The sequence below is a fragment of the Acomys minous genome (genome assembly GCF_964271855.1).
Source record: "Acomys minous genome assembly, chromosome: 16".
In the NCBI taxonomy this organism is placed as follows: domain Eukaryota; kingdom Metazoa; phylum Chordata; class Mammalia; order Rodentia; family Muridae; genus Acomys; species Acomys minous.
This window is the reverse complement of record NC_140498.1, coordinates 64,832,233-64,860,018: the sequence shown is the minus strand read 5'-3', so window position 1 is coordinate 64,860,018 and position 27,786 is coordinate 64,832,233. Positions and strand designations below refer to the sequence as shown.

The 27,786-nt window shown below is 44.5% G+C and overlaps 2 protein-coding genes across 3 annotated transcripts in view; one reads left to right on the top strand and one right to left on the bottom strand.

Moving 5' to 3' along the window:
- BAIAP2L1 (BAR/IMD domain containing adaptor protein 2 like 1) overlaps positions 1–27,786 on the bottom strand; it is a 96,853-nt gene that overhangs the window by 46,516 nt on the left and 22,551 nt on the right. For both annotated transcript variants that reach the window (XM_084762517.1, XM_084762516.1), the window contains exons 2-3: positions 18,837–18,912; positions 12,484–12,570 (exon numbers count right to left, since the gene is read on the bottom strand). In XM_084762517.1, coding sequence (XP_084618643.1) covers positions 12,484–12,570; positions 18,837–18,912 — 163 coding nt within the window. The remainder of the gene's footprint in view (positions 1–12,483; positions 12,571–18,836; positions 18,913–27,786) is intronic.
- LOC311586474 (uncharacterized protein) lies at positions 4,003–9,906 on the top strand. Its single transcript, XM_084762525.1, has 5 exons — positions 4,003–4,087; positions 7,717–7,829; positions 8,915–9,011; positions 9,090–9,179; positions 9,385–9,906. Exons 1-5 carry the CDS (start codon positions 4,055–4,057, stop codon positions 9,445–9,447), a joined length of 396 nt encoding a protein of 131 aa, XP_084618651.1. The 5' UTR covers positions 4,003–4,054; the 3' UTR covers positions 9,448–9,906.

Genomic DNA, 27,786 nt, shown 5'->3' with positions numbered 1-27,786 from the left:
GTCAACTCATTTGGCTAATTAAGGACGTTTAAGTTCATCTGTATCTCTTCTTCTTACACCCTTGTCTCACCAAAAGCTTCTCAACGAGCTCAGCTGGGACAGTGCAACTGGCTCCTTCTGCCACTTTTCTTTTCTTTCTTTCTTTCTTTCGTTTGTTTTGCTTTTCAAAACAGGGTTTCTCTGTGTAGCCTTGGCTGTCCTGGACTCACTTTGTAGACCAGGCTGGCCTCGAACTCACAGCAATCTGCCTGCCTCTGCCTCCTGAGTGCTGGGATTAAAGGTGTGCATCACCACACTCAGCCCTTTCTGCCACTTTTCTATCCTGTCCTTTTGGTAGTTCCTGCTGACGGATCACTAGGATGGCTTTGCGCAGCCTCACAACCATTCCTGAGACACTGCCAGCTCTTTAAATTTTTTCACTTTTTAATTATACATATATATGTAATACAGATGCACACACAGACACACACACACACACACACACACACACACACACACACACACACACGTTTGTGTGGGGAATGTGCATGTGAGTGCAGATGCCTGTGGAAGCCAGAGGTCTCAGATCTCCCTGGAACTGGAGTTACAGGTGGTTACGAGCTGACATTGTGGGTGCTAGAAACTAAACTTGGGTCCTCCACAGGAGCAGCGCGTGTTCTCAATTGTTGAGCCTTCTCTCCAGCCTAACTTATTTTTTGTTGTTGTTGTCAGTAAAGTGTTAATAGTAACATTTATCATATATTTTCACAGTGCTGTGCAACCCACACCACTGCCTAATTATTATTATTATTATTATTATTATTATTATTATTATTATTATTATTATTATTACTTTTTGAGACAGGGTTTCTCTGTGTAGCCTTGACTGTCCTAGACTCACGTTGTAGACTAGGCTGACTTCGAACTCACAGCAATCCACCTGCCTCTGCCTCCCAAGTGCTGGGATTAAAGGCATGCACTACCACACCCGGCCCCCACAATTATTTTTAAGCACATAGAAAGAATCCCACTAATCATCATTTGCTCCCCTTGAAACTTCAAATTCAGCTTTGTGTTTATTAATGCTTTTTAATATGTCATATAAATGGAATTATACAACATAAGACCCTTTTATGTAGCTTCTTTTGACTTAGCATGTTTTAGAGGCTCAACCATGTGGCAGCATGTATCAGTACTCCGTTTTTTCACAGCTAAACAACACTTTGCTATAGAGACTGATCACAAATTGGCTTTCTAATCATCGGCTATAATTAATGTTCACATTTAAGATTACATGGTGTTATGTATTTTGTTTCTCATATGACTCTAAGAAGTAGAATTGTTGGGCCACATGGGAACTTAAGGAACTGAGGCTGTTTTCCAACAAAGCTGTTCCATTTTACATCCCTACCAATGATATCTGAGGCCTTCAGTTTTTGTGCATTTTAATTTATTTTTTGAGAGAGGGTCTCCCTGGCTGACATGGAACTCACTGTGTAGACCAGCCTGGCCTCAAACTCAGAGATTAGCCCCTCTGCCTCCCAAGTGCTCTGATTGAAGACGTGTGCCACCACACTTGGATTGGTATATCTTTGCTAATATTGTTATTGACTGTTTTTAAAAACAATTTTAGGGGCTGGCTGGTGACAAGTACATTGTTTGTTTTTTTTTCAAGACAGGTCTTCTCTGTGTAGTCTTGGCTGTCTTGGCCTCGAACTCACAGCAATCCACCTGCCTCTGCCTCCCGAATGCTGGGATTAAAGGTGTGCACCACCACAACCGGCAGGTCCCCGACTGGGGTTGCTGTTTCTGGATATAGTGGGACCTTTTGGATGAGGGGCCTAGCTAGTAGAGTGGGTCTCTGGTGGTGGATGTGAAAGGGTATAGTTTTGTCTGGTTCTGCCAAACTATCCCATTGCTACAAACTCGGCCATAGCTTCCCCACCATGATGAGTCAAAGCCTGTGAGTGTGTTAGAGGTTCCATCACAGTGGATAAAGCCTTCTGCTGCCAAGCCCAACAATCCAGGTTCAATTACCAGGACCCACGTGGGAAGGAAGGAATTGACTCTTCCAAGTTGTGCTCTGCCTCCGCTCACATGCCTCGGTTCATGTGCCATGCATGCACCCCCCGACCCCCTTAAATAAGCTAAAACGGTAATTTTCAAATCCCAAGTTTAAAAAGTTAAATTGGCATCACAGGCCACATAGCCAGGACCTAGTCAACTGTTATCTAGGTAATGGGGCAAGTGGCTCCCCTTGAACCTGTTTCTACATTTGTGAAAGGGACATGACGCTAATGAAATACATCTCATAGGGTTGTGACAAGGACCACAGGGTTAATGTGTATGCCGTGGGTACTGACAGGTAAACCAATGGACACCCTATTTGTTTCTTTTTTATTTTCTGTGGGAAGGGTTCTGATTTCCTTAAAATGAGCCTGATCTGTAGCTAAAGATCAAGTGATCTGGGTTGGACATAACTAGTCTGCTCTGCTGTGTGCTCACTGGCCACTATGAATTCTTCTGTTTTATTTACACTTTAGGAATCTATTCGCTATACTTTCCTAATCAGCATGCTTCTGTGCATGTGTGAATATGTGTGTGGAGGCCAGAGGTTGATGCTGACTATCTTCCTCTACCTCTCTCCACATTTCTATTATTATTGTTGTCATTATTATTACTATTATTATTAAGACAGGATCTCACTATGTAACCCTAGCTAGCCTAGAACTTACTATGAGACCAGGATGGCCTTTAAATCACAGAGATCCATCTATTTCTGTTTCCTGAGTGCTAGGATTAAACACGTGTGTGCTACTATGCCCGGCTCTAATTTTTCAGTCAGGGTCTTTGACTGAACCAGGAGCTTTCTGGCTAGTGAGGCCCTAAGATCCTCTTTCCCCAGCGCTAGGGCTTTTATGCAGACACTGGGAATCTGAACTCAGCCCCTCATGCTTACACAGTAAGCACTTTACCCACTGAGTGGTCTTCCCAGCCTTGATCGTTTCTTCATACCCTTTTCTGCTCTTACTTTGAAGACTAAAGACTGTTGATTTGAAAATCAGTAAGAGGAAACAGAATCTGGCACAGGGGTACGCGCCTGCATTTCCAGCAGTCACAAAGATTGTGAGCTGGAGGGTAGCGGGTGCTACATGAGACTGCCTCAAAATTCAAGAAAGAAAAGGAAAGAGGTAGGGAGAAATCCCTGGCCTTTCAGGGTACTGATTAGAAGGAAGAATTTATTTTGTCTGGAGTCTAGGGAGATGCCCTGGGGGGTAAAGGTGCCTACTGCCAAGCTGGACAACCTGAGTTCAGTTCTTGGAACCTTCACTGTGGAAGGAGAGAACTTACCTTCCCAGGTTGTCCTCTGCTCCCTATACCAGCACCATGATGTATGTGTATGCGTGTGCAGACACACAAATACAAATAAATAAAGTGTAAAAAGAAATTAAATACATAACTCAAAATAATGGAGTAGCTTACTAAGTTGGAACAAAATAACACTACCTAAATATATATATATATATAAAGAAAGTTTGGTTTTTGTTGCTGTTTTTGTAGTTTTTAAAAAATAAATAAATGCAAACAACCTTCCCCTATGCCCTGCTTATTTCTTATTAAATATCAAAAAAGTGAGGTAGGTGGATCTCTGTGAGTTTGAAGCCAGCCTGGTCTCCGGAGTAAGTTCCAGGACAGCCAAGGCTGCACAGAGAAACCCTTCTTCTGGCCATTTTCTGTTTTCTCTTTCAACTTTTCAGCACTCTCTAAGTTTAAAAAAATAAATGCCATTCGCTCGAGAGCCAAGCCTGCAGCCTACGCACACTGCCCTTCCTCTCTGGAGGTCCTTGTGCTGCCAATGTGAGCTGTGCACCTGTGGACGGGCATCAGGCTTTATGTGTGTGACTGCAGGTCACACCCTGGCAGCCCGCAGTCGTGCATTTGACCCTGTGAGTTATTATTTAACAATTAAACACCGTGGGTTAGACCACTGTCACCTGCTGCGCCCTGTCTAGTCCTCCCTGGGAGGCCAAGTGGTTGAGGACTGAGTTCCTAGAGGGCAGTGGTTGCTGGGATCATGCAGCTTGCGACCGTTAAGTCCAGACACGCCGTAAGAAACAGTTCTTCCTATCAAACATCTGACAGGATCATTCATGCTTACGCGCTGGCATGATATTAAACGGTTTTTGTTTTGGTTTGTTTCTTGGTTTTTTGAGACAGGGTTTCTCTGTGTAACCTTGGCTGTCCTAGATTCCCTTTGTAGGCCAGGCTGGCCTCGAACTCACAGTGATCCACCTGCCTCTGCCTCTGCGACCAAGTGCTGGGATTAAAAGCGTGCGCCACCAAACCCGGCCTTTGTTTTGATTTTTGAGACAAAGTTTGATGTGGCTCAGGCTGGCCTGAAGACTCAATATATAGTTGAGAAGGACTGTGAATATATCACTCTCACACACACACACACACACACACACACACACACACACACACACACACACCCGCCTCCAACAGAGTGCTAGGATTATAGGCACGTGCCACTGTGTCTGTTTTTATGCTGTCTGGGTACTGAACCCAGGGCACTGTGAGCGTTAGGCAAGCATTCTAGCAACCGAGTTTTATACCCAGCCTACCTTCTTTTCTCTTGATATGTAATTTAAATCACTAGAAACTTTGAGGATTAAAGTTAATTTCTGTTTGTTGGTTTGTTTTGTTTTTTTGTTCTTCTGAGCAGGGACTCATTATGTAGCCTAGGCTGGTCTTAAATTTGTGGTCTTTCAACTTGTGATTCCCCTTGCTTCAGCCTCATGAGTACTTGGGTGTGGGTACCACCATACCAGTTGACTTTTCTTTTCAGAGCTGGTTTAGGGTAAACCAAGTGTGGCGGCACATACCTGTAATCCCACCATTTAAGAAGCCGAGGCAAGAGGAGCCAAGAGTTTAAGGAAAGCCTGGGCTATATAACGACTCTGTCTTAAAACAAACAATTAATTTCTCAGGAATAACTCCAACAGTGCTTGCTGGCTTCTCATATAACTTCAGATATGGATCTAGAACATCTTTTCTGTGCTTTAAAAAACCGTCACATCCTTTCTAAGTTTGGATCCATTAGATACGTATGAGAAAGATGGAGAATGGAGCTCAGTGGCAGAGAACTTACCTGACATGTGTGCAAAGCTGTTGCACAACGCCAATACAGGCATTGGGGGTGGGGTGCAGGGTAGGAAAAGGCAAACTCAAATTCCTCTCGGTGTTTTCAAGACACGGAAGGCGTTGTGGCCATGCTCACACACACCCAGACAGCAGTTCTGTACTGGATGACAACTGCATGGCCTTAAATTCAATTCTGACGCTGTCTATCTAATGACAGTGGCAGATCCCACTGGCTGAGAGCTCAGTCTCGCACGGCTGCTCTGATTTGCAGCTGATAGGAAATAGATTTATCACTAGCACTTTCACCTGTCAGCTCTAAGCTGGGGTTCCCACCTTGGCTTCCAAGGGTTTGGCCATGGGAGTCTCCCAGAACAGGTAAGCATTACTAATTCATTGGAAAGGACTCCTGGCTGGGTGGAGGTGGTGCTCGCCTTTAGACCCAGTGCTTAGGAAGCGGAGGCAGGTGGATCTCTGAATTCAAGGGCATCCTGGTCTACAGCATAAGTTCCAGGACAGCCAAGACTAAATAGAGAAACTGTCTTAAAAAACAAACAAACAAACAAACAAAAATCTAAAAACAATAGCAAACAAAACCAAAAAAGAAATAAAGGAAGGACGGATGGACAGACAGACTCCTGGAGAGGGGCTTAGAGCAGGGGGCAGGCTCCCACTCTCCCCCTGGGCACTCCACGCCACAAACCAGCTTGTATTCACCTATCTAGAGTCCCCCAACCCGGTCCTTACAGAAGCTTCTTTAGGTAGCCATGATGGTTTAAATCACTTGCTGGCAAACAGCCGCCCATCTTGAGCCTCAGGTGTCCCAGCTCTCAGTCAGCTTCTTGGCAAAGATTTATCCCTCCAGAGACTAAGAGTCAAAGGTTAGAAGGCCTGTGCTAGTAACCTTTGTATCCTTTGTGGTCATGGTGTTACAAAATGCCTTGAGGAGTTCCTTTCATGTGAAGGGATTTTGCTGGCATCATTTTCTCAGAAACATCTTCATCCTTTTCATCACAACCACTTCCTTCAATTATATGCCAATAAATCTGGGCTCCTTTTAGTTCCTGTGGTTGCATATGCAGAGTCGGCTGAAACCGAGCACAGCAACTGGCTCAGTCAGCTAAGCCCAATCAGTTCCACTGGCATTTGGCTATAGGCTATTGTTTTTCATTTCTTTTCTATTTTAATTTCTCTCTACCTGTGTATGTGCATGCATGCATGGTGATGTTGTCCTCTTGCTTTGGCCTCCCAAGCGATTATAGGTATGTGTCACCAGGCCTGAGCAATTCCCCCCTCCCCCCCAATTACAGTGTGGGGGACAGAACCTAGGACTTCAAGCATGCTAGGCAAGCGCTTTACCACTAACCTTTATCCCCAACCCAAACTTGTTAGGTTTTGTTTTGTTCTTTGAAACAGGGTCTCACTGTGGAGCCCTGGCTGTTCTGGAACTCACTATGTAGACCAGGCTGACCTCAAGCTTAGAGCTCTTCCTACCTCTGCCTCCCAAATGCTGGCATTTAAGGCGTGTGCTGCTATACTTGGCTCAGCCAAACTTTTTTTGTTTGTTTGTTTTCTGAAACAGGGCTTCTCTGTGTAGTGTTGGCTGCCCCAGAACTTGCTTTGTAGACCAAGCTGGCCACAAACCCACAGAGATTGGCCTGCCTCCGATCCCAGGGTGTTGGAGTTAAAGGCGTGCGCCACCATTGCCCAACTCAGCCGAATCTTTTTAAAGGTCCCACCACAATCATAATTTTCTCCACTGAATATTAAGATGACTGCGAGGTTTCAATTCGCACAGTCATCGCTCTGTTACTATTACCATGTGAAGCAAGAACTGCCAGCATTTAAAATGAACGTGTTAAATGTGGCAGCTATGAAGTTAGAAAAAGAACAACAAAGAAAAAGGAAGGGAAATGAAAACAAAAACAAAAAACAAAACAAAACAACAACAACAACAACAAAAAACCCCAAAGATATGAAGGAGAGAATGGAATGACTGCCCTATGAATAAACAAGAGTCATCGTGGAAAAATGTGTATTCTTACAAACCCACATTACCTACTTTATGAATGAAAAGAATGTCTAAGAAGAGCACTAGTGCGGTTTGCCGATTCCCCGAATGTTTGTAAAGTGGGGATGGAGGCATCTTTATAGTCTTTGATATGTCAGAAGCTGGGAGGCACGTTATCTCATTTCCTCTTCAAACAACCTGCACAGCGCGGCCTTCACTTCCTTTAAGCGCGCCCTACCCAGCCATCGAGGCCAAGTGTTGCCCAAGCTCTGCAGCCTGGGCGAACTGACAACACAACCTCTACAGAGGTCTCTCCAGTGACGGGCTGCTCCCACTGGGAGGTCTCAGGGTAGTAGTGAGCAGTAGCCTGGCGTCGCTGTCCTGGGCTGTAGCTGGATGGTGTGCCCTTCACAATAAAGACAGCTAGACCTGTCCACCTCCGTACGGGTGTTGGGCTTCTCAAATCTTGCTCTGTCTTGTTTGGCTACAAAGTACATTTCCAGGGAGAGTGACCCATTGTGGTCACCATGGAGGTGGTTTATCTCTTAACCTTAGCAGAGGTGGTAATTGCTGTTTGCTCTTAGGCCCAGCAGCCACCCCTAAGGGAACACTGCACCTGTGGATCACTCAGAAAAACTTTGCCAGGAGTGAATGGAACGACTGAGGACCTCGGGGTCAGGGACAGCATGCACTCTAGGTGAGAGTTAAACTTGAGTGGGCAGTAAAAGACACTTTGTGAATGCTGTGTGTGTGTGTGTGTGTGTGTGTGTGTGTGTGTGTGTGTGTGCGCGGGCGCGCTTTGTCCATGTCACTGTTTGTTTTCCAAGACAGGGCTTCTCTGTTACACAGAGCCCTGGCTGTCCTGGACTCTCTTTGTAGACCAGGCTGGCCTTGAACTCAGAAATCCACCTGCCTCTGCCTCCCGAGTGCATCACGGACTTCTTGACTCCTGTTAGCGGACAAATCTGAAGGAAACCATCATTTCCAAGGGGAACTGGTCACCATTAAACACACTGGCCAGGCCTGCTCTGCCACTAAGAACAAATCTGATAATTTTCTCTTTTTTAAATTTTAAAATGACATAAAAATGTGGGAGGTTGGGATATGGGCAGAACTTGCCACGGTGTGTATGCTCTTACCTGATTCCAGGGAGCAAACTCAGGGCTTTGGGCTTGATGGCAAGTGCATCTTGCCAGCCCCCTTTTTCCTATTTATTTATTTATTTATTTATTTATTTATTTATTTATTTATTTGAGTTAGGGTGTGACTATGTAGCTCAGGCTAACCTTAAACGCAGGCTTTGAGTGCTGAGATCATGGGCATCAGCCACCACACCTAGCTTCATCCTTTTATGAAAAGGCCCCTATGTTTGTGGCTTCAGTGGCTCCTAGGATAGGAACTCAGACTCTAAAGTCAGACTACCGACTGACTGAGCAATCTGAGACTAGTCACCTCACCTCTAGGCCTTGCCTGTGAGAGATGGAAGGTACATGTTACCCACCACACTGGCCTACAATAAGAACTACTTGGTAACTGTGTGTGAAAATGCTGGGCACAGGCCCAACTCACAAGTATTTAGGATTGGCTACTACTTCTACAATGTGACTAGAGACAGTCTTACATTTCTCCCTGGGAAGAGTGGGCTAGAGAAAAGCGGGCACAGTGTCTGACAGCACACTCACTAAAAGAGACTGTACAGCTGACGGCAGGTAGCTGTACACAGCAGTGACCTTATGAATGATGTTTTTAATTTTTGTGTATTCCCTTAATTTTCAATCGCAGGGCTGCAGAACTCACACAGGAAAGCAGGTGCTGGGCAGAAGAAAGGAAGCAGACACAGGAGAAACGCCCTGCAGTCCATGGTCACAAAGTATCAAAGGTGAGTAATAAAACTCAGTGGGTGGAAGAAACAAATAAACAAAAAAAAATCCCTAATGCCCTCCTTCCTTTGTCTTAGACTCTCGCCTTGAAAAAGGAACAGACTGGTAAGGACAGCTGTGGTCTTCTGGGAAAAGAAGAGCAATGGGCCTGTGGGACAGGTGACAAGGTCTGAGCAAATGCATACCAGTCCACATGGGAGGGGCGGGGAAAGCCATTCCAACCCGAGCCACATACAAAAGACATTACAAGTGTCTGCAGGGAACATTTGTGTAATGTTCTCCCCTTCACCCAAAACCACTGCATTCGATCATTAATGCCAGAGATGCCTGACGTCGGGATGCCTCCTAACAGCTGCGCCCTCTCCTCTGCAGTCCTTGCTGGCCACGCCAAGGAATCCTTTCTGGCAACTGGACATAGATGAGAGTGTGACCTAACCTGGGACACAGGAGAATGTGCGCTGCGGTTTCTGGGCAAGGGTTGCTCCTTTGTAAAAGGACACACCTGAAAAGACATTTTGCTTCCTGTATTTGGAGACAACGAGGAGACAAATGTGATAACCAGACTGGTAGTTATCTTGGGGCCACGAGGAAACGGCATGAAGACAAGAGGAAAGAGGTGGGGTCTGAGTCTCGGTGACGATTGACTGAGCAGGAACTTGCTGCCCCTGGCCTTGTAAGGAGTAATAAACATGCCTCTTGCTGAAATCACTGTAAGCTGGACATTTTGTTATGTTTGAGCAAAAGCATACTGAATTACTCACATAGCAACAGGGGAAGGGATGCCAGGTGGGCCTGTCTAAGTGGAAACCATCTATAGCTAAGAATCCACTCCATCTTTACCAACAGAGTCTAAAGACACACAGAACGAAAATTTTGAAAGGATTCACAGCCTCACCGCAGTTATACTGTAGTCTTTGTGCTAGGGATGGAACTCAGGGCCCTTTGTGTGCTAGCCAGTACTGTCCCTGTGTGTGTGTGTGTGTGTGTGTGTGTGTGTGTGTGTGTGTGTGTAGACCATAGGACACATATGGAGGTCAGAAAACAACTTTAAGGAATCAGGTCATGGTGTTTTATCACAACAATTGAAACCAAACTGAAATAGTCTTAAATAAAGTTTATGTTTCATAAGGTTATGAGTACTAGTACCCAAAGGCAATAACCACACAAAAGTACTAAAAAATGAAGGAAACACAATCTATCTTTGGTTATTTTTTCTTTCTTTTTTGGGGTGGAGAGAGGTGTGTACAAGTACCTGTGAACATGTGTGCATGTCTGCGGAGGTCAGAGGTGACGTCATATGTCTTTATTACTTGCTTTCCACCTTATTTTTGAGACAGATGATGGTCTCTCACTGAATCCGGAGTTTCCCTATTCAGGGAGATTAACTGACCACCAGAGCCCAGCGTCTCCTGTCTCTGCCTCCCTACCCATGGGACTGCAGGCATGTGCTGCCACACTCTGCTTTTGCATGGAAGACTAGGGATCCGAACTCAGGTCCTCATGCTTGTGTGCCAAGTACGTTCACATTTCTCAGCCCTTCTTTCTCCTCCTCCTTCCTCTTCTGCTTTAAAAAAAAAAAAATGTGAATTGCCTGCTATTCTTCCATACTGGGAATTTAAGTGAATATAGTGTGGTATTTTTAAACAATATAAAAAGAAAAACCATGCAAGCCAAAAGAAGTTATTGACCTCCCCAAAGCAAGGCTTACTGAGGTGAACTTTTTAATCTAAAGGAAGCACTGTAAATGGGCAAAACAAAACAAAACAAAAAACAAAACCAAAAAAAAAAAAAAAAAAAAAAAAACCAAACCAAACCAAAACAAAAAAACCCCAACAAGAACAACAAAACCAAACCAAAACAAAAAAACCAACAACAACAAAAGAAAAACAAACCCTAGTGACCCTGAGAGAGCGGACAAAAACAAATGGATAACGAGAAACAAAGTGAAGCTTGGAAGGAACTTTATGTCCATTTCCTCCTCCCAGAAGGAGGAACCTTCACAACATACTTTCTCCACTGAAACTGGAGTTTCAAGGTGGTGTTTATAACAACACTGTTGCTGTGGAAATAGTTGATTCAGTGTTACGAACTTGCAGCTGAATAAAGTAAGGTGTGGAACAGGAGTCTTATTTAAACAGTGGCAAGACCCATAAAACATTAAAACAGCGAGCTGAGTGGTGGTGAGTCAGAGCACCATATGTTTTAATGAGAGGGCCATCCCTTTTTCCCCTGATGCCTGGCACAATGAGATGCTTCTTCTTAATTTAATCTTATTTTTGGAACCCTATTATCATCTCAGCTGTTTCCGGAATCCCAAATGCCTAAAATATTGCTATCTGCTACATAAGGCTGGCTGCATGCATGTCATTAAACTGATGATGTTTCAGAGTTTCTACTGGTCGTCATGACACCGGAAAGTCACAAAGCCCACAGAGCTTGGGCTGGGCTTTTAAAACCACATACGATTGATTCTGTTAAACATGGCAGCGTTGCTACTCATCACATAACACCACGGCAGATTTACACTGTGCCTTTTGTCTATGCTTTTACAACTTTTTAGGCACAAAGCAGCCGGAGGACACGAACCCAGCACACCCCACAGCCTGCCGCCAGCATCAAGCCTCTAGCTTGTTCCTGCCTTTGAACATGGTCAGTGGGTTTCTCAGGCAACCTTGAAAAGCCTCAAGACTACTGAGCACGGAGCAGGGATGGACACGCTACTCTTTAAACACACACTCACTCTCTTCTCTATGTTTTTCAGAATCCTTAAAGCAGAATTCTTACCATCCGCACAATAAAACATAGCCCAGGAGTTTTAAAGATGAGAGTGACATGTGGGTCTATTAGCAAAGTGGCCCTGCCCTGCAGGAGATGACCGCAGTGAAGTGGCACAGCTCTGTAAATAGAAGGCCAGCTTCCCTTGGCAGTGGTGGGGGCTGCCCAGGGTGTGGCCATCCTCCTAGCCTGCACAGGGGATCCATTCATACCAGCAAAACCGGAAAAATCACAACCAAAGGCAACCGTGGAAGCAGTGAGAGCCAAGAGCACGGCATAAAGGAGTCAAGGAGTCATTTTCCACAAGGTGAGTCACCCGAAGCACTTGGCCTGGTCAAGGCCTGTCTCACCCACCTTGGTTCGAAATGTAGGTCACAGTTCTCCAAGGTGGAACTTCAGTGGCTTGAGGTGACAGGCCAGAACCCAGGCAGCAGAGGCAGGAGCAGAGTTCCTAAGAGGCCTGGGAAGGGTCCTCCACCCCACCCCCTGAGTCCCTCCAGGCTTGGTCTGCCCTCTGAAAAGCCCTTCGTTTTCATGGGCCAAGATGAACACAGTGCCCAACTAGTTCCCTTTTGTATTCGACTTGAGCCACCTGACATACTCTTATCAAACTCCCAGTATAGCAGGCTAGGTTTTTGTAAAAATAAATAAATAAATAAATAAATAAATAAATAAATAAGTGGATGGTCGGCTCACCCAACTCTGTTGACACAGGAGACCCAGTGGCAATCTCGCCAATCTTGGCCACTCCATCATAGTAGGCTCTTCCTGCCAGGATCATAGCTAGACAGGAATGCGAAACACAAAATCATTACTCAGACAAGGACAGGAGGAAGTAACACAGGTTCAGCATCCCAGTGTGCCTCTGGCTACAAGAAGTTCTAGAACAGACTGTTTCAGCAAGTAAAGTTCACAAAGCCCTGCCTACTCCTGATGCTAGTTCCAGGGCATGTGTTCCTGACATCAAACTGTCGCTGGGAACAGACTGGGAACTAGAGGTCAGCCATGTCATTATTACCACCCAAGGAAGATTGGGTGCAAGTGGCCTAGGAACCTGTTTCACAAAAGCACATTTAATAAAGCACACTAAAGGTGGCACATGCCACCAGGCGGTGGTAGCGCACGCCTTTAATCCCAGGACTTCGGAGGCGAAGGCAGGTGGATCCCTGTGAGTTCGAGGCCAGCCTGGATTACAATGCAAGTCCAGGACAGTCAAGGCTCTATAGAGAAACCCTGTCTCAAACAAAACAAAACAAAAATCCAAATGGTCTGAAGAAATGAAGAGTGTTTACCTAGAATCCCCTGGTGAGGGCTGAAGGCATGGCTCAGTGCAGAGTGCCTGCCTAGCAAGCACTATGTCCTGGGCTCAATCCCTAACACTGTAAAAGGCTATCTGAGTCACAACCAACCAACATATTTGTTACTGGGAGTTTAAAAAAAAATCTATAAAATTTCAAATACATTAGCATTTTGAAAATTGCAAACTTATAAAAAAAAAAAAAACAACCCCATTGCTCAGCAGAAACAAGCAAAGGTTCTACTGCCATAGAAGCTAGGTTCTCATCATCCTAAAAATACAGTTCTTTAACTTAAAAAAAAAATAGTAATATTTCTAAAATGGAGAGATGGCTCAGCAGTTAAGGGTGCATCCTACACTTGCAGAAGACCCAAGTTCAGTTCCCAGCACTCATGTTGAGGGGCTCACAATCATCTGTAACTCAAGCTGCAAGGCATCCAATGTCTCTAGCCTCTAGTACCCCCCCTCCTCTACACAGGCACGCACAATTTAAAATAAGTTAAAAATGTAAAAACTAAGCCAGGTATGGTGGTGCACACCATTAATCCCAGCACTTGGGAGGCAGAGGCAGGCCGATTACTGTGAATTCAAGGCCAGCCTGGTCTACAAAGTGAGTCCAGGACAGTCAGGGCTACAGAGAAGAACCCTGTCTTAAAAAAATCAAAAAGTAAAAACCATCTCTCCTTCAAACTGACCCTGAAACCCTGAAGGTACTTGGAAGAGGTACGTCCCCTGTGGAGCTGAGGGCTGGCCGCTCTGCAAAGCTCTCTAATGAAGTTCGCAGGAGACGGGCAAACAGCAGCCTGGCCTCTTTTGCTTTACAGGCAATTAAGCCTGAGAACGGTGTATGACAAGCAAGCATTTCAACACGATCCAGCCAGAGCCAGTGTGATTTTGGAGGAAAAAAAATCTCCACCCTTCCCCTACACTCAGAGCCTGCCTTCATGCAGAGAAATCATTTTTTCCTGGAGCTCTGGAGAGCACAGGAACTTGGAACTAAACGGGCTTCTGGCCCATTCTCTTTACCCACAGAACAGTCAGAAGCTACACTGCAGTTTTGTCCCAATTTGTTTTTTAAAAAAGTATCCCCCTGTACTGGATACTGAACTCAAGGCTAGGCTAGTGTTTTACCAGTGGGTTACACACTCAAGACTTTTTGTTGTGTTTTTCATTTTGTGACCAGGTTTCAACTAAGTTTTCTAGGCTAGCCTTGACCTTGTAACCCTTCTGGCTTTAGCCTCCCACTTAGCTGGGATTACAAACCTATGCCTCCCACGAGGCCAGGCTAGAAATTAGGTTGTTGCCTGGCACTGATGGTCCATGCCTTTTATCCCAGCATTCGGGAGGCAGAAGTAGAGGCGGGTGGATCTCTGTGAGTTCAAGGCCAGCCTGGTCTACAAAGTGAGTTCCAGGACAGTCAAGGTTATACAGAGAAACCCTGTTTCAAAAAATGAAACAACAACAACAACAACAACAACGTAGGTTGTTATTGATTGATTGACTGATTTATTAGTATGTGTATGTGTCTACATGTATTTATGAACACATGTGTGGAGAAGAGAGAAAACAGAATTTCTCTGTGTAGCCTTAGCTGTCCTGGAACTCACTCTGTAGACCAGGCTGGCCTGAACTCAGAGATCTGCCTGCCTCTGCCTCCCGAGTGCTGGGATAAAAGGTGTGCACCACCACTGCCCAGCTCTAGTGCCTATTTTTTAACTAAGATAAAAAGTTACATGTATGAGCCTGGCAGCGGTGGCGCATGCCTTTAGTCCAGCAGAGGCAGAGGCAGAGGCAGATGGATCTCTGTGAGTTTGAGGCCAGCCTGCTCTACAGTGTGAGTCCAAGATAGCCAGAACTACACAGAGAAACCCTGTCTTGAAAAACAAAACCAAAACAAACAAACAAAAAATTATATGTATGTGTATGTCTGTGTGTGACTATGTTGTATACATGCAGGCACTCTCGGAGGCCGAAAGAGGACATCAGATCCTCTGGAGCTGCAGCTACATGCAATGTGCGCTGCCCGATGGTGATGCGGACGAAACTCAGGCTGGTCTTCTGCGAGAGCAGCAAGTCTTGCTGAGCCGTGACTCCAACGCCTATTTGTATTTTTAATTCTCACATGCTAAGGAAGCACTCTACCACTAAGCTGCATCCCCATACCTAACAGTCCACCTTTTAAATGGAGGATTTATCATGTATAGGTGTAGCTGAAAGGTATCACAGGCCAAATTCCTGCCCCTGTAATTTTATTTCATCATTTACTACAGAGTTTTAAAAATACATATAAATTAAAGTTTTTACTGAATCTGCATGTAAGTTTAAGAAATGCAGTGGCCTGCTATCTTATCATTTTCTAAGACTGGAGAAGAAGGTACAATGTATTTAACAGTAACAGACAGCATTTATATAGGCTTTCCAAGTCCTTACTTAGCTAATCTATAATGTTAAGACAAGGGAGGGTAATGCTATCAGCTCCTTTTGCTCAGGGAGTGGAGACATTTCAGGCTGTCCCCAAGGTCAGTGTGAGTCAGCCGTAGTGCACACAGCTCCTGCTGAGGTACTTCCCTTCCCAGCTTTTAAATCATGGTACTTTAGCTGGAACTGAAGAAAAAGCAACTCCACCTAAAAACAACGGCGCTGCCAGAGAAATGCCAACTCCGTAGATGATGTTCCAACGAAAGACTTAAGTTGCAAAGTACTGATAGGGCACATTAGTGGGAGAGCTGCGTTCAGAATTACACAGCAGTCAAAATTTCTGGTTTACACCCACACAAGAAGCTGAGATTTTAAAAAAATTAACTGTTGACTTACATTCAAAACTACATAGCCTCAGTCTTTCAAAATAGCTTTGATTTTATAATAAAGCTAAATTAACTTTAAAAGTACATAACTTATCCAGAACTAATAAAGAGTGAAATAGTATTTTGATAACTCTGCCCCCCCTTTGTGAGAGTTTCCACTTCTTACTGTTTAAGGAAACCTATGAATTCTATTTTAGTGATTGTTTAATCACTTCCGCAGTCTACAGTAATCTATATATATACTCCTACAATATAATTTTTCATTTGTTTCTTGAGACAGGGTCTCACTATGAAACTCTAGCGGTCCTGGAGCACACTATTGTAGACCAGGCTGGCTTCGAACTCACAGAGATACAGTTGCCTCTGGCACTCAGGTGCTTGGGCTAAAGGCATGTGGCATACCTGGATGATAATTTTTTTCTTAAAACACAGTTTCATTGGGTTTCTATTCTGCTAAAACCTCCACTGAGCTCCCACAAGCCCACATTCTGCAAGCTCACAACAGACTTTTATTGTAATAGTTTCAGTGAACTGCACCCCTCCAAATTTCAAGTTTGTGGTTCCCTGGGACACTGGCCATAATAAACTTGCTTTGGACAGTGCGGTACCAACAAGCACGGCTTGCACTGGAACCTAGTAAATGCTAAGCCATTAAGGGCCTAATAAGGTCTTGATGGAGAAGGGATACCTGAGGACAGGGTGTGTCAAGCCTCCAGTGGAGTGAGCCCTGAGACTCCAGAGAGCTGTCTTGCCTTTACAGGGGAAATAGAAGGTGGCACCTTCAGCCACCAAGTCTCTGGGAAGCTACAGTATTTCGTGCAATAGTAGGCCTGGTGCTACATTGCAACACATAGCTAAGCTGACACTGTCCAGTCCCACTTGCTCAAAGCTTCTCCCGAGGTTGGTGTGGCACCAGGGCTCAACCTCTCTGCTTGAAGCGGTGCCTCTCTGCTGATATGCCGTATCTTTTAGCTTGAGCGCTTGGAAAGTCTCCTGCCTGCTCCAGTCCACACCAGTCACGGCTGCTCAGATCCCTGTGGCGGAGATCTAGATTTCGTTCTCAGCCCTTCACACGTCACTCCGCCTTCATAAGCTGCTGACCGCACTTGTGGGTGGCATCCTCATCTTCACTCCAGATTCTTACCAAGGGATTTTATACACGTATCCAAAATTATCAGTGGCCTCAGCAAAACTATAATCCAGATGGCCAGCGAAGTCCTGGGAAAACTTATCAAGTCCAGAACCGTGTCTAGGAGGTGGTGAAGTGGTAAGAGCCCTTCGGGGAGAAGAAGTCCCGTTAACAGGAGGCTAACCTGCAAGCGGCTCGCTCAGTCTGTAACTCTGCCTCAGGAAGAACTTCAGGCTACACAGGGGAAGAAAGTTCTACAGGTCATGGTGATTTTCCTCTGAGGACCGGAGAGGCAGCGACGGCTCTGTGGCCTGGCGATTAGGCAGTCAGCAGGGGAGAGCTGCGAGGCCAGCCTCTTGCTCTTGGAGAGGGAAAGGTGCCTGTCAAAGGTGAAGACAGGGCTGGGAAGAAGAGGAGCAAGATCCCAGCCTTAATCTACTTCCTGGTACTGAAGGCTGAGGGTGAAAACGCGCAGCCATGCAGGCCGCTTTTCCAGTGACTTGTCATCCATAGCTCAGGGCTCGAACCGTGTTCTAGGGTGGGTATCAGTGCATTCTAACAGCATTCGGTTTTAGCAGGAGGGCAAGAGCGGCTGCTTGTCAGTCTTCCCAGTGAAAACCTTTTCGAGAGAGCTAGCAACCCGGGTCCTAACGAGAGGCAGATGCCGAGGGCCACACTTACCTTTTTGTTGGGGATGCTGGACAAGTACTTCTCCGGCTTGTAGGTGATCCCGCAGGTACATCCTAGCTAGCCGGCTGCTTGTGACATCTCCCCCATGCTTCCCTCCCTCCCTTCCCTCTTGCTCTCTCCGTCTCTGAGACAAGCTCTTGTTGACTTGCCTAAGCTAGCATAGAACTTGTAATCCTTCTACCTCAGACTCCCAAGCAGCTGGGATTATAGATTTAAGCCACCAGGCCTGGTTTCAAATTCAGTTTCAACGAGGCACTTACTTTGCAATAAGAATCTAAGCCCGCCGGGCGGTGGTGGCGCACGCCTGTAATCCCAGCACTCGGGAGGGAGAGGCAGGTGGACCGCTGTGAGTTCGAGACCAGCCTGATCTACCAAGCGAGTCCAGGACAGCCAACGCTACACAGAGAAACCCTGTCAAAAAAACCAAAAACCTAAGCCCAACCTTTAGCATAGATATTCTTCCACTGAGGCTAAAAATATTATTTTTCGTGTTACTGCAAAAACGATGCATCAGCAAGGTGTTACAGAGTGTGGGAGGAGTTCAAAGCTGGCTAGCCTGTGTTACAAAGTGAGATTCTGTCTCAAAATAAAATGAAAATATAATCCATCTAAAGTTCTTCTATATAGATACATGAATGATTCCCATGCAGCAGCACACTAATGTTCAAATGTTATTATTATTTGCTTTTCTCCCTACACAGCCTCAGCTGATCTGGATCTTATTATGTAGACCAGGCTGGCCTCAAACTCACAGAAACCCACCTGTTTCTGCCTCCCAAGTGCTGGGATTAGAGGCACCACCACACCTGGCCATATTCAAATACTTCAAATACTTTAAAGTATACATATAAATTATTAGTTCACAAAGAATTATTTTAAAAAGTAGAAAAGTTCATGAAAATGATGTAAAAGCCTAATTTTGTATATCAAAAAGCACAATCTGAGAGTTAAAATATGTTACTGATAGTACCTTTACTATTACTCAATTTACTCACTTCAAATACGCTAGTACCACTCTGCACTGCTGTTTAAAATTCAATGTTAAGTATTTAAAGGTAAATAAAATATTAACTTAAGAGATATCATATGTGCTTTATATTGATCAATTCAGAAAAATCAAAATGCTTACCATTCACTGCTTTTTCATAATTTTTCCCTAGGTTTATTAAATTTCGGAGCCCAGGGTTGAACTGTTCCATAACATTCTGAAAAACAAACACATAAAACAAAGACATTAATAGGCAAAAGAGGGAGGAATATCTAGATTCTGTCACTGTGCGGCCTGGAATTCCTATATAATAGGATTTACAGACAACAGAGTCTCAAATGCCCTACCCCCACGCCTCTTTTTTTTTTTTTTTTTTTTTTTGAGACAGGGTCTCAGGAATCCCAGGCTGACCTGGAACTTGTTATGTATCTGAAGATGACCTTGAACTTCTGACCCTCCTGCTTTCACCTTCCAAGTGCTAGAATTACAGGCATGTATCACTATGCCTGGTTTACACAGTTTTGGCGATCAAAACTAGGGCTCCAGGTGTGCTAACTGAGCCAAATCCTCAGCTCTCCCCCCCAAAAAAGCAGATGTAAAAGTCCCAAGGAACTTGATTTTCTGACCCGATGGAATAGGCAGCAAGGTGCATATAATCCAGCGGTTTTCAGCTACCCAAGGGTTGCCTAGAATCTGCTATAAGTGGAGCAAGCAGCCAGCATTCACATCCCTACGGTGCCCTGTGGGGACTGTGAGCCTAGAGGCCAAATAATTCTCTCTGGTGCAAGTAGATGCTGTCACTTTAGCATTAGGAAACAGTCTGCCTGAGCACCTATCTCAACGTAATTAATAATTAAGGGAACATGTTGTGGCTCTCAAGTACTTAGAAAACTTCAGGGCAATTTTGCTTTCATATTACCTAAAGCTGTACAGAATAGAGGACAAGGCACTCCCATGGTGGCTTTGTGACCAAGAATGCATTAAATACGGTGACTACAGATGCCTGCTTCATATCCGACCAACAAGTTGCCCCGTGTTCATCGTTCTAAGCGGACCCGTCGGGTTGCCCTTCCCCTCCTCCCGTGTATGCAGCATTCGCAGATGACCAAACGGTAGGAGGTGGCCAGCGAGCCAACACTCGGTGAGTCAGATCTTTACTCGAGTCCCTCGGAGGGACAAAAAGGCTCTCCACTAGTAACTGGAAATAGAGGGTAAATGAAAACTTGCAACAGTTGAGTAATGATAAAAATCACAAGGAAAAAGCCCACATCTTACTCTTTCTTCACCCTTGCTGTTACTCCCAAGAATGCTTCTAATCATGTGGTTGCTCCTCCCTTTTACTGACGCCATTTTGACTACTCACTTGGCTTCAATTTTAGACAGTAACTTCTGGCTTCCTCTTGTAACTCAGGGGGACCTACCTCTCTATGACACCCCCCATCCTGCCTGGGTAATTGACAACTTTCTGGTCCGTCAGTAGCATTTATTGTGACTGTAAGTATTGGTTACTGCAATGCAAGGAATGCACTGGAGATCACGTTTCCTGTCTTCATAAAGCCTTTTTGTTTTTCCTGGAGTTAACAGTCGGCTTGCCCCTCTTCCCCCTTGCTTCTACGCATCTACCTTAAACCCGTTTCCGTGCCGGGTCAGATCAAGCATGGGCCTGTCAATCTTTTTTCTCAAATATATAGAACGGCCCCACCGTTCTCCTAAGTCATTTCCCCTTCTGGAACCTTCTCCAGGGACTCCCTGTCCTCTCCCTTGGCCTGCCCTGCCTTCCCTCATGTCGGCCACGCTGTCGTCTTTGCATGGTCCGATCTGGCTGCCTGTATTGAGAGCTCTCATTCTCACTGTCCCCAAAAATCACGTAAGGATGATGTCTGAGGTGCATCCGTGACCCCGCATGTCCGAAACTACTTAAAAGTTTAAAATTACTTATGTATTGAGTGTATGCAGGAGGGAGGGAGAGGAGGAAAGTGAATATGCCACAGCACACGAGGACACCCTGTGGGCCCTGGGGACTGACCTCAGGCCATCAGGCTTGGTGACAAGTGCCATCTCACTACCCCCGGGGCTGCTTTTACCTTGGCATGTGTTTGCTGGTTTGCTGGGCAGTATAGTATACTGATCTGCCTCCCTCAGAACGTTTAAGATGCTGCTTTACTCTCTCTCGCATCCACTTTTGCTGGTTGGTTGTCTTTTTGTCTGTTTTGCTCTCCTACGCCGACTCTTTCGGGCTGTCCGTATGCATGTCTGTGTGGATGCCAGAGGTCAGGGACAGGTGTCCTCTAGTGTTCCTCGCCTTGAGTTTTGAGACAAGGTTTCTTATTGAACCTGGAGTTTGCCAATTCTGCTAGACCAGCTGGCTAACAAGACCCAGGGACACACCTGGCTCCACCTCCATGGCACTGGGATACAGCGGTGCTTGGGTTTTATGGCTACTGGAGATCCAAACCCAGGCACTCATGGTTGTTGCAAGCAAGCACTTAATTGACTGAGTCACATCCTCAGCTTCAGGCTTTCCTGTTTTAGAAGCCATCTCTTTTTTCCTACACTGTAAAATTGAACACTGGTCTGCCTCATTATGTGTATCTTCTCCATTTATTTTATGAGAGCCTTGGTGGCTTCTCGCCATGTGGAAAATAGGTCTGTCAGATCTGGAAAACACTTGCTTTACCTTTTGTTTCTTTTGGAGCTCAGATGAAGGTTTTATGCTTCCTGGATTTATCTAACTTTACCTTTTCTCTATTTTTCCACTCCCTCTTTATGCTCTACATCTGAAAACTATTCTCAAATTTACATCCTAACTCTTTTATTCTTTTTTTTTTTTTTTTAAGCTTTTGATTTTGCTTTCTTTTGAGAAAAGGTCTTGCTAAGTATCCCTGGCTGGTCTCAAACTAATGATCCTTCTGCCTCAACCTTCTGAGTGCTGGGATTATAGGTGTGTGTGTCATCATAGGTGCTGCTTTTAATTACACACACACACACACACACACACACACACACACACACACACACACTTCTTTTTTAAAAAGTCAGTTCATATTTACAAGTAAAGCTCTTCTTGTTGCCGCAAAGCTGTGGGTGCTAGGTGGCTGTTGACTGGTGGCTGCCATCACAGTGTGTAGACAGCACATCCCTGGGGAGCCTGACCATAGACAGCACTCAGGGCCATTGTTTCTACGAAGACATTGCTAATTCCCAACCACTGGGCAGAAAGGAGAGGAGAGCATCCAACAGATGGTTAGGCTTTCTAACAGTCAGAAATGGGGGCGAGAAACAGAGGATGTTGAACCAGTGTCCACCAAATTCCTCTGTGCGGTTTTTGCTCTGGTGTTTTCAAGACCTGGGCTCCAATGTGTCCTCAAATTAAATCTCTGGTCTGTAGGCAGAAGAGATATGTTCTCAGTGGCAGCTGGGATAGGAAATGGAACCTGGTAGTTTAACCACGTACATATGTACATACATACATACATACATACATACATACAAACATACATACATACAAACGTACATATATACATCCCGGCCCTGTTTGTCCTGGTCCCTACCCTTGGCCATTGGGGTCCTAGGGTGAACGGATCACTTACCCCAATACTTCCCTATGGATCCTTTGGGTACATGTAAACCAGCCACCACTCCGTTATTACTCAAAGGACACGTTTCTTTCCTTGTTTCATTCCTTCTCTCCCTCACATGGCTTATGTATCCTAGGCTAGCTTCAAATTCTTTATGTAGCCAAGGAAAACCTTGGACTTTTGATTTCACTGCCTAGACTTTCTAAGTGGGCTAACAGGTGCATGGCATCACAGTGCCCGGTTTATGTAGTGCTGGGGTAGAACACAGGGCTTCATGCCTTCTAGGCAAGCACTCTACCAACTGAGCTACATCTCCAGCCATATTACCCAAATTTTCTTCAGATTCCTTTTTTGTCAACAGATATTTCCCTTTCAGATCTCTGCACTATATGTAGATTTATGTGGTGTGTGTGTGTGTGTGTGTGTGTGTGTGTGTGTATGTGTGTATGTGTGTTATTCTGTATTGCTATCATTTCAGTGCACTCTCAAACGGAGGGAAAGAAAAACATAAGGGTGTTTCTGTTTAGCCTAGCTGGAAACCCTCCCATCTTGTATGACCGGAGCAGGCAGCTGTCCTGGGTCCACAAGTGGCCACAAAGCTCCTGGGCCTCATTCTTTTTTAGAACTCTCAGTACCGACATCTGTATCCCACTGAATATAGTACTGTGCTCTGTAGACACAGCTGCTATTGGTTTAGTCTCTTCTTAAGCCCCCTTTAAGCTTAATTTTAAAATAGGTTAAGCCTCATAGGGAGTTATTAAGACAATGTATATGCGTATGTGCGCTGGTGAAATGTCTCAGGTGGCAAAGACACTTGTACAAGCCTGACAACCTGAGTTGGACTCCTAGAAGTCATGGTGGAAGAAGATAAACTACTCTTAAAAGTTATCCTTTGAGCTTCACACATGCTATGTCATGCACATGTTCCTGCACGTGCACGCGCACAGACAGACAGACAGACAGACAGACACACACCCACTTTATGAAAGCCACAAAACAACATATTGTTCCTAGACTTGGTTCCCCTCAGCCCCCACAAAGACATTTTCTTTCTTTGTTTTTTTTCTTAAGATTTATTTATGTATTATACAGTACTGTGGCTGCATGTATGCCTTCACGCCATCATTATAGATGGTTGTGAACCACCAGCTGGTTGCTGGGATTTGAACTCAGGACTTTGGAGGAACAAGCAGTGTTCTTAATCTCCAAGTCCACAATGAAATTTTGTATGGGCTATAATCTTACTTGGATTTTGACTACAACCTTATTTGGCTTTTGTAAATTAAAAATATTTTACCTAGATAGCTTTTTTGTTTGTTTGTTTTCTTTTGTTTTTTTGTTTTTTCAAGACAGGGTTTCTCCATGTTAGCCTTGGCTGTCCTGGACTCACTTTGCAGACCAGGCTGGCCTCAAATTCACAGCGATCCACCTGTCTCTGCCTCCGAGTGCAGAGACTAAAGATGTGCGCCATCACACCCAGGTAGCTTTTTTTTTTTTCAACTTGACACAAGCTAAAGTCACCTGAGAGGAAGGAACCTCAATTAAGAAAATGCTTCCATAGCTGGGCATGGTGGCGCACGCCTTTAATCCCAGCACTTGGGAGACAGGGGCAGGTGGATTGCTGTGAGTTTGAAGCCAGCCTGGTCTACAAAGTGAGTCCATGGCAGCGAAGGCTACACAGAGAAACCCTGTCTTGAAAAACAACAAAAACAAAACAAAAAATAAAAAAACAAAAAGAAAGAAATTGCTTCCATAAGTGCAAGCTGTAAGACAGTGGTTCTCAACCTTTCTAATGCTGTATCTCTATAATATGGTTCCTCATGTTGTGGTGACCCCCCCAACCATAAAATTATTTTGTTGCTACTTTATAACTATAATTTTGCTGCTGTTATAAATTGTAATGTAAATATCTGATATGTGACCCTCAAAGGGGTCATGACCCACTGTAGTGGAAGCTTTGGTTTCTTTAAAAAACTCAGTTATATTATGTAAATAGGTTTTGTTTCAATTCTAAGTGTGGCATATGGGGTGGGGCACACGAATGGTTTTTGTCAGCTGATAACAGCTTCGAAGAGGGGCATGGTCTTTTCCAGCTGCAGTTAAGTTTAATTCTGAGGACTCTGAGAAGGTATAAATATCAGAGCACAATCATTGAGATGTAATATGAATAAATCAATAAAATTAAAAAAATATATCAGAGCACAGAGAGAAGGGGGAAAACGCTCCAGGGCCACTTCGAGGAGACAGATGGAAGAGGAAGAAGGCTGCTGGTTTGTTCTGCTGCGTTTGCCACTCGCTAGTTTGTTGGTTAGCTGGACTGCTGGATATCCTGACGACTGAGACTGGTGTTGCCCCAAAGAACCCCAATACCCTAACCAGCTAGAATAAAGAGAACTCTCCCCCCTCTCCCCCACTAACCTTCTTTCTCTCGTACCTAGTGTTGGGGATGGGTGGGAGGTAGAGCTATAAGAACCCCAATAAAATAGAGTTTAAAAGTAGTGCTAACAACCCAAAGGTTGAGAACCACTTCTCTAGGGCATTTTCTTAATTAGTGACTGACTGGGGGGAAGGCCCAGCCTATTGTGTGTGGTGCCACCCGTGGGATGGTGGTCCTGGTTCTATAAGAAAGGAGGCTGAGCAAGCCATGAGGAGCAAGGCAGTCAGTGGTGCTCCACCATGGCCTCTGTTTCAGTTCCTGCCTCCAGGTTCCTTCCTGGGTTGAGTTCCTGTCCTGACTTGCTTCCATGATGAACAGCAATCTGGAAATGTAAACCAAATAAACCCTTTCTTTCCCAGGTTGCTTTGGTCACAGTGTTTTATCATAGCCAATAGTAACCCTAACTAGAACAAATTATGTGTATTTGTGTGTCTGTGTGTGGGTTATGCACATGAGTGCAGGTGCCTGCAAAGACCAGAGCAGGGCGTCAGGTGCACTGGCTCTGGAGTTACAGCCACTTAACATGAGTGCTGGGCACTAACCTGGATGAACTGCTGAGACATCTCTCCAGCCCCAGACTTTCGCCAGTCTTTGTATTCCCATATTGTTCTCAGAGAGAGGACTATCTGTACACATTTTTATCATGCATATGGATCTGCACAGCTAACACCTCAACCGTAATATAGGATGGTCCCATCAACACAAAAATCTCCTGGGTCCCATTCTAGTCACTACAGCTGTTCTCATGAGAATGTCAAGAATGTTTTTTTTTCCCCCCACTCAGCACAATGTCTTTAAGAAGTATCCACTTGGTAAGTGTATCAATAGCTTTTCCTCTTTTCTGTTTGTGCTACCTGTTTCATGGTTTGGACGTACCACATTTTCCTTACCAATTTCTGAAGAGAAGAGCATCTGGGTTGTCGCCAGTTTAGATCTATTCCAACTAAAGCTGATATGAGCAATCATGTACAGGCCTGTGTATGAGCATAACTTTTTATATCTCTAGGATAAACACACAGGAGTCCAACGGCTGCGTCACAGCAGGTATATGCTTAACTTTATGAGATGCTGCCAGGCCTGCAGGCAGAGCTGCTGGACTACCCGACCATCCCATCAGCAATCCGGGAGAACTCAGTAATTCCTAAAACCTAGTAACTTCATGAGGACGTGGCTTACTTGGTAGAGCACTTGCCCAGTGAGCATAACACCCTGAGTTCCATCTTCAGTACCACGGAAACAGGGTGTGGTGGGACAAATGTGTGATCCCAGCACTTGGGAGGCAGCAAAAGACCAGAAGTTTAAGGCCATCCTTTACTACACAGGAGCTTGAAGCCAGCCTGAAATATGTGAATATTTCAAAGCAACAATAAAACCTTCGTTAGAAAACGGTCACTTTATAATTGAAAAATAAAACTATTTTGAATGCTGTATATCTAAAGTTCCTACAATATTCTTATGAAGCTGGTGTATATACTAAAAATAAGAGGAAACCACTAGTCCTAAAGTATGAAAGCAGTCAACAAAAAAGACTAGACATTGTGTGTGTGTGTGTGTGTTGTTGTTTTTTTTTTTTTTTTTTTTTTTAAAAACGGGGTCCCACCATGTAGCCCTGGCTATCCTGGTATTCACTATGTAAACCAGGCTAGCCTTGAACTCAAAGATCTGTTTTTTCTTTGCCTCTCAAGTGCTGGGATTAAAGTTGTGCATCACCACACTTGGCTTATAATTTGATTTTTTAAAAATATGATTCTTGAAATACATAATAACTTTTACATCTTATGATGAGCATTGAAGACCACACACAAATCACTAGCAACACACACATTATTAGCTAAAAGACCAAGAAATGGTGTATCACTCTCTAAATAATTCATAGGTTTTATCTGAGACTTAAGGCTATACAACCAGCTTTGAAGAAGAAAACTAGAGTTCTTAATCTGGAAAAGTCCAACCTGTAGTTTAGTTCTTTGTTACTTAGGTTTAGCTACAGAAATGTTGGCCCCTTTCAATCGTGGAAAATCCATTTCTACACTGGCTCTTGGCCATTAACCTAGTTATTTTAGTTTGAACTACAAGTTATTTTTAAGCCGAAGGACAAAAAGCAACACTGCCTTTGTACTATGAAATCTGCAAGACATTACAGCAGCAGTTGGCGCACTTTCGTGTTGAATGGGTCCTGTGTCTTAGGAAGGCACTCATCGGGTCAAAGGCTAAGGCGGTGTGGCCAGGTTTCCTAAGACCAAAGCTATGGCACTGACTACAACTGGAGGGTTGTTAGCAGGAAAGATCAACTCCATTTTCAAGTTTAGAGGAAAAAACAGAAGACTTAAGACATCAGTGTATTAAAGTAATTAGAAAAGATAGAAATGGGCCAAGAAACACTGAACAGTACTTTTATTTAAAAAAAAAAAATCTCCACATGTATCCCCAGTTACTACTTGCCAATCAGTATAATCCATCAAATCAGTTTCCACTAGGATGTTTCTTTTCCATTCAGAAAGTATAGTTACCACCTACAGTTACAAAATAAATTCTAGGCTACTCTATCGGCAGTAAAATTCCACTTGTGACAAATCTGATGTGAAGAAGGTTTGGTTCTATACAAAAAAACTCAGTAGCTCTGGAGAAAGAGTGATTGGCAAAGATAAACTGCAGTGACAGTACACATCTGCAGCCCCAGCCACTCGGGAGGCTGAGGCAGGAAGATTGTAAGTAGGAGGTCAGCCTGAGCTACACAGGGAGTTCAAGGACACCCTGAGCAACTTGGCAAGACTATATCTCAAAGTAAGAAAAATTGTGGGGCGGTAAGAATGCGCATGCCTCTAATCCTAGCACCTGTGAGGCAGAGGCAGGGAGATCTCTGAGTTTGAGGCCAGCCTGGTCTATAGGGTGAGTTTTAGGACAGCCAGGGCTGCACAGAGAAACCCTGTCTCAGAGGGGGGGGGAAGTTTCTAAGGCTGTTCTCTACATAACTAAGGGCAAATTGTTTGCTATTTCAGTACTTTGTCTTTTGCAGTTAAAAATGTATTGTTTACAGAAGATAATCTTTAAGTGATTTACAAATCTCTAAGTAAAT

What these genes read in the sequence shown, in the direction of transcription:
- LOC311586474 (XM_084762525.1), top strand. Translation starts at nt 4,055, where the DNA reads ATGCAGCTTGCGACCGTTAAGTCCAGACACGCC. An exon ending in ATGGTCACAAAGTATCAAAG is followed by an intron (nt 9,012 to 9,089) that starts GTGAGTAATAAA and finishes CCTTTGTCTTAG; the next exon opens with ACTCTCGCCTTGAAAAAGGA. An exon ending in CCTGTGGGACAGGTGACAAG is followed by an intron (nt 9,180 to 9,384) that starts GTCTGAGCAAAT and finishes TCTCCTCTGCAG; the next exon opens with TCCTTGCTGGCCACGCCAAG.